General features: G+C 37.7%; 1 protein-coding gene across 1 annotated transcript in view; it reads right to left on the minus strand.

Annotated features, from left to right (window-relative positions):
• Positions 1-6330, minus strand: part of EDNRA (endothelin receptor type A) — a 33450-nt gene extending 27120 nt beyond the window's left edge. The window contains exons 1-2 of the mRNA XM_057402056.1: positions 6007-6330; positions 2693-3163 (exon numbers count right to left, since the gene is read on the minus strand). Coding sequence (XP_057258039.1) covers positions 2693-3094 — 402 coding nt within the window. The 5' untranslated portion in view covers positions 3095-3163; positions 6007-6330. The remainder of the gene's footprint in view (positions 1-2692; positions 3164-6006) is intronic.
• Between the last annotated feature and the right edge of the window lie 4949 nt (positions 6331-11279).

The following is an 11279-nucleotide window of genomic DNA, read 5'->3' on the forward strand; positions in this document are numbered from 1 at the left end:
TATATCTCTTTACTTATATTTTAGAAAAGTGATTACACCTATTTCTCATACAGGATTATAATTACATAGTATTACACGTTTTGTTCTAAAACAATGTGGTCATCTTAATACAGTACCGTTGGTTATTTTAATATGCAGATGAATTCTTTTTACTCTAATTCTGATTTCAGAGAAGACTGAAATGGAGGTCTGATCTATAAGCTATTCAGTGTTTCACTCCATTTGTTGATATAGACTACTAATACATGGTTTCATATGAGGCCGACTCTAAAGCTAGAAGAATCTTTAAAGTTCAAAACTAAGTGTATAAAATAATTTAAATTTTAAGCTTTTAAACAAAAATAAAATCACTTTAATTTATTTCCTTAGAAGACTATCACTTCCACTTTCAAACTGTGATATTTTGAGTGGCCACCCTTCATAATGTCACTCAAAAAGAGAAGCTAAATGCTGCCACAGATTTTTGGATTTCTAGTGATACAAACCGGAATGCCATTTAATGAACTTTAAGATCAACTCCTAAAGTGAGCAGACACATTACTAAATACTTTATATGAAAAATGGACTATCAATAATAATAGAATTTCTTATCAGAAGTACTAGAGTTCCCTTATAAATGCTTCCCTGTATCAGAACACTAGCAGCAAAAATATTTATATATTTATACAAAAAAAATAATTTATATTGGAGGTTAAATCACTCAAAAGATTACTAAAGATAGAATTATGGTTGTAAATATGATTTTAATTCTATCTTCTTACGAATGGGAACTGACAACGGAAAAAATGTACTGCAAAGTAATAAAGGGAATGTAAAAAATATTGCTACTTTTAACTAAACTTCTAAAGAATCTTCAGAACACAGTCAAAAGACAATTCCAAAAGGCAATATTAATTCCAGATTTCCATTCCTCTTTATGAAGAAGCAGCTGAGCTTTTGAAAGTCTAGGAAAAACTGTGTAATAAAAATACCTGTTCGTTCTCAAATTCAGCTCTGAAAAAAGCACATGCCACTTTTCCTTAGTTTCTTATCAGAAATACTACAAGAATTAAGAACACTGCCTTAGCAATTATCCATAAAGACATCAGGGTAATTTACCAGGGAGGAAATTGTAATGCATAATGGAAGATGCAGTCCAACTACAAGTCCAGTTTGCCAAGAGTAATGAAGACATGCAGAACCCTGATCTCATGCCACCTTAGGCATCCACACAGCTATGGAACACAGGTGAATCCCACATCAGAGGCTAATCTTTCTCAATTTCTTAATCCAAAATACTCCACAGATACCTGCTATCTTACCAACAAACTGATTTTCCAGGTGGAATATTGAAAAGTAGAAACTAAGATTTATATTAAATCACATGCATTATTATTAACAGTCTTTGTCCTAGTTTCAAATTCATATAACCAGATAAAGTTAAAATACTTATCTGTAATTTATACTAGAAGATCAGAACTAGATACTGCATTTTACAACAGATAACATGCCTCTGTACAAATTTAATGTATGCACATATACATATTTTTAATCCATTAATGAGTTCAATTTTTTATAATCTTGTCCTATCAATACCTGTATTATAACGCAGATCAATAGTTATGATCCTAATAGTCATAGGGATACAAAATAAGTATTTTTCAGATCATAATTTCTTTACTTTATATCCATTTTGAAGCCACGGAACAGCAGTTATGATAAAGTTATGCATTAAAATATTTTGTTTAAAACCCATGTAAATAAAAGTTAAGTCTCTAGAATCTTTGAGGGCCAAAATTATGAGGAATGGTTCTTTTTCGTTATATTACTTAGTGTTTTATTTACTAACAGAAACACCTTAAGATTTAGGGAGAAGACAAAGAAAAATTATAATATCCCATAAGCTAAGCACCTCTATACAATCCACAATCACAAATAGAAGCACACAAATTTCTTTCTAAATTAACTTCAGTGAGCTATATTAAAAAAGGACTCAGTTCTGTTTATTCAAGCCTGTCCTGGAGTCATGCAAATGAACATATATTGCATCAGAAATGCTTTATACCTTTGTTTAATTAAAATGGAAAATAACAAAACCGGGACAGGATAACTTTACACCAGATTAAAGAATTGCTGAGGATCCTTTTTATACTTTGACAAAGTCAGATGAAATTTAATATTTCAAAAATATTCTGTGATATAATTGATTTTACTAACTGGAGTGATTTTGAGCATCTGCTAGTAATAAACATCAAATTAAAACCTTAATGCTCAACTGACATAATCTCTGTCTGCAAAATTGTAATATGAAGCCTGCAGATTAGACAGTATTTTCTGTAAAAACATAAAGTAAGGATAGGATATTCCAAAAATAGCAACTAGTCCAATGCTGTATGTCCATCAAGGGGGAGAACAGCTTATAAAAAGTCCTCCCCCATAAATTCCTTTGCTAGCTATAGTAGCTATAATAAAGGAAGAGTTCCCGTGAAATGCCCAAGGCCAAGCTTTGGTTAAGAGCTAAGAGCTTCATTATCTTTAAAAGGAAGGTAAGACTTGAGAGCAAGGTTTTTGTTGCAAAACAGAAAGGAGTTGTATTTTTCCTTAAGTGGACTATTCATTGACAAAAGAGCACTACTTAGACAAAGAAGTAACCACAGAGGACAGTGTACTTGTGAGAAAACTGCAATCAGAATGTACTGATGTTGTATCCTACCTTGTACACAATGATAGGAATATCAATGACAATATAGATAAGGTCTCCTAGAGCCAGACTGGCTATCAGTGCATTCGGGCCATTCCTCATACACTTGTTCTGGTAAATGATCCTCAGTAGAGTTGCATTCCCAACCATTCCAACGATGAAAATAGCACAAGATACCACCGTGTTTATGTATTTAAAAGTTTCAGCAATCTTTGTCTGCTGGGAGCATTTGACAGTTTGGTTGGACACCAGGGGCTGTCTGGTGGTGAGGAGTATGCTGGATTCGATGCCTGAGAAAGTGGAAAGGTGGTGTCCCAAATCACTCCGATTGGCAGCATATCTGTCAGAGCTGTCACCGAGGACAAATCCTGGAACCAGCAGCAGCAAAGAAACTCTTACACACAAGGCTTCCATTCTTAAGTCCCAAAAAAGCAATTCGGTGAGACAGCAGGGATTCAGTGTTTCAGTGAGGTACTTCTTCACCTGCAGAGAGAATCAATACACAAAAACAAAAAAGAAGAAAAAACACAGAATCAATACAACAGGCAGACTAGCACACCCTGATTCTCACTTAAGAAGCATATTTGGATATACAGTCTGCAGCATGTATGTTTATAACCACTCAGCTACTCTGAAATGTAGACTACCCACATTAACAGTCTGACTAAAGGCACACACAAAAAATTTCCAGAATTGACAGTTTATACAAATTAGAACCCACAAAACCCTGTTAATTTGAGACAGAATTTGTATATGAATGGGAGAAAAATGGTGAATAAAAGTTATGGCTTAAAATACAGTTGTTGTGGTTTAAGCTGAACCCAGGACAACAGTCTTGCAGGAAAAGTGTGCCAGCAAAGAGAGGCCTTGGAGACTGCTGAATGATATTTTACCTGAAATTAAAAGTTACTATTTTTCCTTTGGTAAAGGAACAGTACTGTGTTAATAATTAAAGGTAGTAAATTTGTTAATTCTCTGAGCATTTTGATAATTTGCCACAACGAGGGTCTGTATTATTTTGTTCTGACTTTACAATTACCTGGATTTTAAATGAAGACCGAAAATATGTATATTTCAAATCAAATTCTAGACCAGATCCAAAGTCCCTAAATATTAGGAGGAAAACTTTTATAGTCTCAGGGTAGACCTCTGGCCTGGAAAAAAGCCCTTCAAACCGTATGCATCGCTTGGTTCCTGGATGTCATTGCAACTCAGATTCAGTACTAGCCACCACAAAGCTAATGATAACCATTTAAGCTCTTTTACAGATAAAAACCATTTGGTTTAGTATTCTAAGCAACAACTCATGACTTTTCCAGGTAAGAAAGGAAGCATCACAGCATTCTGTCCAGTAAGCCTGTGTGTAACCACCACCAACTGGCTCCCTGCCACAGGGATACAGATACCACATCTCCAGTGGACCTGAAGAGGCCACTCAAGTCCATTTCCTTCAAGCCTCAATTTAATTTAAAAGATTATTTTACATGGCTTGTATCTGCAAAACAAGACCAAGTGCTGCCATGGTGTCAGGAGAAGAGTAGAAAGTAAAGTATTTATGACTCTGATTTCTAGGGATTCACATAAAGGATTTGGCAGGATCCTTTTAAATAAATGAATCCTTGTTTCATTCCCTTCGGGGCTATTAAGTTGGAGTTTATAGCAAGAAATTTACCAGAGAAAGAATGTGGGAGACAGTTTACTGATAGGACTTCAGCAGGGAGCCACAGTATAAATATTTACTACTATTACCCTCTCGTGTTGCGTGTGGTCTCTAGAAGTGTGCGCATACCTACATTGAGCAGCAAATGGAGCGTTAACCTGAGTGTTCCTGTCCGGCATGTAGAGTGCTCTCCCTCACAGACCAGGGACCCAGGCTTACAGTCTGTCATACTGGTGTATTTGAGATGAGAATCTGACCAACTGTGAGTTCCTGTGCACTCGATTTTAAGTTTAGTAGCAAATCCCTGTTTATAAAATGCTGGTTACAATAGTATCTCAGGGCAGTTAGCAACAGTTTGCATGATCTAAGCGCTCTCACTTCAGGTTCCTAAACATATCAGAAACAACAGGCACATGTGACTGTAACTCTTTTCAGGCAAACATTAATATTTTTATTATTTACTATGACTATGGTTTCTCAGTTCACAAATGGAAAAACTGAATCGCTAACGACTTAAATGACTTTTCCAAGTTCATACTTGTCCAAGTAAATGTGATGTAACTAAGAAAAGAACCCACAGCCCTATGTTTTAGAGGTTGTATTAGTATCCTCCTTATTTAACGACATTTTCTTGTAAAAAATTGATACATATATCATATGAACATGGTGGTAGCATAGCAATCATGCAACCAGCATGCAAAGCTGGGAACAAAATTACCAGTTACCATCTCTTCCCTCTCCTGGAAGAAACTTCTCCATAAGAAGCAAAACTAGAAAATTTCTAATATAATACTTTCTGAGGATATTTTCTTATGGATTCCTTACGGTCCTTCATTGCTCTGTGCATATTTTAGAAGTACTCGCATTGTTACAGAACATAAAATGCAAGCTGCTGGTTGTAAGAAACAGACTAGAATCTGTAATACATTTTGTAATAAGACAGTCTAGTATTCTTCACATGTGATCTGAATACCTGGGGGGGGTGTGAGGTTGATGCGTTCGGGTGGAGGCCACATGCATGAGCTCTGCCTGTGCCCCAGCACCCCTGCAGAAGCAGAGGGCAGAACTTCTTTGGTCAAAACTCGCCCTGGGCATCGAGCCGGAAAAATTCCCATGTCGAGGTTCACGAGAAGAGACCGTACTATCGGAAGTTAAACTGCTCCAGGTATTAAAGACGAGCTAAAAGGTTAACAGTGATTAATCTTCCCCAAAGCATCTGACGAGAGTAGGAACGAATAAACTTAACCAGGGCACGAAAGCACCGAGGGGAATACCGCCGGCAAGACATTTCTCCGGCGGTAAGCGCGCTTTGCTCTCGGGGTCATCGCCTCCTGGTTCTGCCTCTGCCACAAAAGAAACCATTCCCCTCTTGCACCGCTATCACAGATCAATCCCAACGTGCACGGGCACACGAGTGCTACCTCCCTGCAGCCTGCGCAGAGCGTCTGACAAGATCTACGGAACTATTTAACTTTGTTTAATAATAGCTATCCCAAGCTGCCCTGTCTCTTGTCCTCCCGGTCACACTCAGGCACACAGATGAGCACCATCGTCATCTAATGGTTACGTGAAGTGTTGTGGAGAAGGGCTGGGAGCGCCCCGCGGCTCCGGGCCGGGCTCTCCCCGAGAAGGGCCGCGGCCCCGCGGGCAGGACCCCCGCACTCACCCCTGCCGCGCAGCCGCCGCCGGCCGGCTCCCGCTCCCGCTCATGCTGTGGCTGCCGCCGCAGCCGCTTTTGCTGCTGCCGAGAATTTCCTCCGAATGGCTTTTCCTGGGATAGTCTTACCAGATCCTCCTGCCTGCGTCGGACTGGGTGGGATTGAGAATCTCCACCTCCGCTAAATCAGTAGAAGAAAGAGACAGCCTGAAGAAGTCAGCGCGTCCCCTCTATTCTGCCCCCTCCCCCAATTAAAACAAACCTCCAGCCCAAACCGAGCCTCTGCCAATGTTAAACACAAAGGCTGCCTCCCGGGCACTGGGGAACACTGTGCTCTTTAACTGTTTCCTTCCTGGAACTGAGCTGAACTCCTTTGCTGGACTCATCTAAGCAAAAGCCCTGGGAACCCGCTGCTGCAGCTGCCTGGTAACAGCGCACAGGGTTCTCAGGAAGGTTGTGTGTCTGATCAACTAGAAGGCAGAGGAGTCAGGAGCACAGAAGGGAAAAACATCTTATGATGAAATGCACAGCTTTTGCTTTGCATTTACCGCGGGGTTGGCCAGGACTATATGTTCCCAAGACAATCAGTAAAACTCGGTGTGTAAGAGTTCCAAAACCTCTGGATCCATAAACAGGGACTGTTCTAGGGTGAAAATTTCTGTGGTCCATCCAGGGCACACCTTACTAATGCCTCGTAGCTTTAAAGATCATAAATGCATTTACAAAGATAATAAAAGTGTAGCATTTGCTGGCATTCTTATATTTCCTAATACTGTTGTTCTGTCAAGGTAGTGGTACAAAAAAACTTGGCAGAAGTGGGAAGTTCTCTTTTCTCAGGCTGGACAGGGCTTTGAGCAACCTGGTCTAGTGGAAGATGTCCCTGCCCACTGCAGGGGGTTGAAACTGGATGAGCTTTAAGGTAATTTCCAACACAAACCATTCCTATTCTATGGAATGAAAAATGATTCTATGGAACAATTCTATGATGAAAAAATACCAGTGTACCAGAGGGAGCAGCTTGTAGTGCAGACAGTTTCAAAATCACTTCATGCTAGCAAGTTCAAGAAATTTTGAGTCCCTTGTTGAATCATTTCAGGAGTCTCACTTATGGCAAGTTTCTGTCTGGCTGTACCGCAGAAATTATTTTCTAAATATATAGTGGCTTTTTTTGAATACAGAAAGTCAGTCTTCCTAAATATGATAGAAAAATACATTGTCCTAAAGGAATAAAAACAGGCTGAAAAGAACAATAGAAAACAGAAATAAAATCTTGGATACTAAATCACGTAAGAAATTTGTTTTAAATTTAAGAACGTTGCATAATTGAAAGAATGTTTCTGTAGATGTGATTTGAAATCATCTGATAAATCTAAAACAGGGAAAACCAGCATCTGGATCAACTGGAATAGCAATACTTTATTTCTTCTAGCAAGCCTTCTCAGTTAACGCAAGATCTTTGAAGGAATATAAGTATTCAGGCTGAGAATCGCAAGAAACCTACTGTTTGCAAATCACGTAGAAAAGTGTAATTCAAAATCTCAAGTTGCTCTGAAGTTGAACAAATGCTGATAATTGTCAGTGGATTAGTAAGAATTATTTTAAATTTGGTCATAGATGAGTAGTATTAAAGATTTGCTTTGTCAAGAATTATTTGCATGATAACTTGTTGGAAAAACTATTGAAAAGCTAGAAAGGGAACACTTGGAGATCATGTGCACTTCATGGCATGCTATATCAAATGCGGTCCTTAAATCTCTTATATGTTCTCTAGAGATTCTTAGTACCCTATTTCTTCCCTAGGATCATTTGACCTTTTGTCTAAACAACTCGAGTTGTTAAAAAAAAAAAATTAAAAAAATCTGATCTCATTCAAACACACATTTGTCTTTCCAATTCCTAACTCCATTAATTCAGAAGGTTTACATTATATATTCCGACACTGCCATGCACAACTATATTTACTACCAAATAAAATGACCAATTTTACTGTTAAAAAATGCAGTTAAAGATCTATTTCAAAATATGAAAAGAGAACCCTTTATTACTACCGTGAATGCTTCTGTTATTGCCAACCCACAATAAGTAGTATTAGTTATTAGAAATTACTGAAGTGCACAATTCTGTGCTCTTTATTATTATTATTGTTGCTTATTTATTAATTGGACCTTTATTTGGTCATTAATCTTTTAAGTCTCTAAAACAGATTTCAATTCTTGTCTTAAGTTAAAAAGTTACATTTAATTTTTCCTGCTAGGTGTTTTTTCTTTCACTGTGTTCAAGAAAGTAACACAGAAAAGGAAGTTATCATATATGAATTATCCAAAACTTGCAGTTGCAAATGCATCTCACCTCAGCTACAGAGAAAAGTGATAAAATACAGTTCTTTACACTAAGATATTTCCAACTATTAGAGACACTTTCTCCATCATTGAAGGACTGCTGCCATATGTGTGTGCATTCTTTCATGGAAGAGTTTTTGACTGAGGACTCTCAATTGCAGATTCAGCATGGTGAAAGTGTTTCCTCTGACCTCTTTCGGTTTGTGTCTTTAACAAACTACTCAGCTTGTCTTGCATAACTTCAGAGATTCAGAGTAAGGGTAACATATTAGTCGTGTTACAAAATAACCCATTATACTTCAGTTTCAAGGATGCCTGGGTTTTGCAGCTGGAGTCATGTTCAAGAAGAGCCTCCACATTTTATAAAGCTATGAATTTTCCTGAAGCCATCAAGGTATTAGAAAAGAACACTTTATTGCAAGTGTAGCTGTAGTGCTTTTTCTACAACTACTTAGAGGCAATAACAAGGATCTTTAGTTATGTTTGGAGGAATTAATTTTAACTTGATTGAAATGGACGTTTAGTGAATGTATTACCTGTTAAGCCACTTACCAGATGTGGTATGAAATAGGAGCATATGTTCATCAGCTCATGGCATCCTAAATTCCATTCCTGAGATTCAAAGGACCAAAATCAAACTCAGATATTGTCTATAATTGGCATTTTCATAAGCAGTCAGTTGATGTGCTTATAATCTGTAGCATTTTCATAAAATCAGAAGAGTTAGTAATGAGAAAATATGCAAATATCTAATTATTTTGCTTTCTTCCACTTGATTTTTTGTATAATTCTTGTTCTCTCAAGAGCCAATACAAAATACTATTTTAGGAGCCACTTGGATAATCTGTAAAAATGAACCTAGATATTTTGGTTGAAATACTGGAAAACTGTTCTGTTTTGAATTCAGTATGTACAACTAGTGAAGAATTTTGCTTTGAATGAAAGGGAGCTCAGCAAACCCAAAACTTTTCATAGAAACATGCTAGTTTGAAAAATATTTGGTGTGCAGGGTTCTCAACTTTTACTAACCCTGGATCAGTGAGAAGTTGCACCTCACTGAAAAAAAAAACCAAACAAAACAGAATAATACAAACTGTTGATAGTATTTCTATCTTGTGTAGGTTTGCTGTTCTTTGAAAAGAGATGCATTTATGCAGTGGCCTTAGAATAATGCAGTTAAAAAGAGTCCCTGCTAGTAGATGTGCATTCATTGAAACTCAGGGCCCATTATTTCCAGTGTCATTGAGCTATTTATTTACTTCTATGACATAATATTTCTGTTTCCCAGTAGATGCTTTATTTAAATTGTATCTTTAGTAATGGCGTATGTATAACTCTCTTCACTGGCTTAGCAGGAATAAATCCTCTTTCTGGAAAGGGTTTCTTGCTCCTTCCTCCCTCTTTCCTGTCTTCTTTCTCGTTTCTACCTCCGTCTCTCTTCACCCCTTTCTCAGTCCATCTCTTTTGTTTCCTTCATGTTGCTGGAAGTTTTTGGCAATTTACAATATGAGTTTATAATTAAAGGAGAATAATAGGAGGAATACTTTTATATTAGTTGATTCTCATAATTGGAAAGGAATTTGTAGTAGAATCACGGAAATATTCCTGCCCTTGGACTATGGGAAGGTGAAATCTGAAGCTGTGATGCAATCAAAAGGGAAAAAGGACTGAAATTTAAAGGGCAATATAGACCACAGTGCCCAACAATTAATATAGGAACAACTGAAGGAGATATTTAACCCCAAATGGGAATATTAGTCAGGAACTGTGGATTGGGTGTGTGTGAATTTTGCAGAATCACGATTGAAAAGTTGTAGTAAGAAGTGAGGTTGCTGGACCTTTAGAGTATAGATTGGAGAAGTAGCAACATGTATTGTTAATTCCTTTCAATTACTGAGCATTTTAGCTTCTTCTGGGGAGCATTTTTCTACTGTGCTAAATACAATAGATAAAGAACATTTCAGGAAAGATTTATCACGAGAGTTAATACTGTTGGCTTCCATTTCCACTGATGGAAATCCTAATTTTCAAGCTCTTGCTTCATAGAACCTGGTGGGAATTTAGAGCTGATAGAGCTGGCCAATGTCGCTGCAAGGCTGCTCATGAGAAGGTTGCTCATAGAATGGAGATAGCAGAGAAGGACCTTACCTGGTGAGCAAGTTGCCCATGAGCCAGCCATGTGCCCTCGCAGCAAAGGAGGCCAATGGGATCTATGGCTGCATTGAGCAGAGTATTGCCAACAGGTTGAGGGAGGTGGACCTGCACCTCTACTCAGCAGTAATGAGACACATCTGGAGTGGTGTGTCAAGGCAAACATGGTCTTCCTGGAGTGATTCGAGCAAAGCGCTAGAAAGACAACTGAGGGACTTGAGCATCTGTTGTTTGAGGAAAAGCTGTTCAGCCTTGAGAAGAGAAGGTGCAGGCAGGATCTTATCAATGTGTATCAATACCTAGCGGAGGGCAGTAAAAAGACAGAACCAGACCCTTCTCCATGGTGCTCAGTGACAGACCAGAAGGCAATGGGCACAAACTGATACAAATTAAAATGTAATTTAAAGAACACTAACAGGAAGAGAATATACTAGATTAGAAAATCTTTCATAACTTACATTAGTTCACAAAACTAAGGTTCAGTCTGCATTTGCAGAACATACGTTCTGTGACAGAGGAATGCTGTTCTACTGCCAGATGCTTCTTTTATTATCTTAAGCACTAATAAAATTATCTAGATAAGATAGTGCGATATTAAAATGCCATTTTCTCTTAATCTAAATAAGGTTAAAATTATTTCTATTGGCTATTCTGCAGTGAAGCTGTTTTTCATGGAAAACCCTGACTCATCTCACTTGTTTCTGATGTTTCTCAGTTACCTAATTTTTTATTATCCTAACTAAAGCCAAGTTGAAACAAACTGCTTGTATATTTACTTTGATACAGTAAAGT

The sequence above is a fragment of the Pezoporus wallicus genome, unplaced genomic scaffold (assembly GCF_028554395.1).
Source record: "Pezoporus wallicus isolate ANWC-B61680 ecotype Strahan unplaced genomic scaffold, APGP_CSIRO_Pwel_v1 contig_7178, whole genome shotgun sequence".
Taxonomy (NCBI): Eukaryota; Metazoa; Chordata; class Aves; order Psittaciformes; family Psittacidae; genus Pezoporus; species Pezoporus wallicus.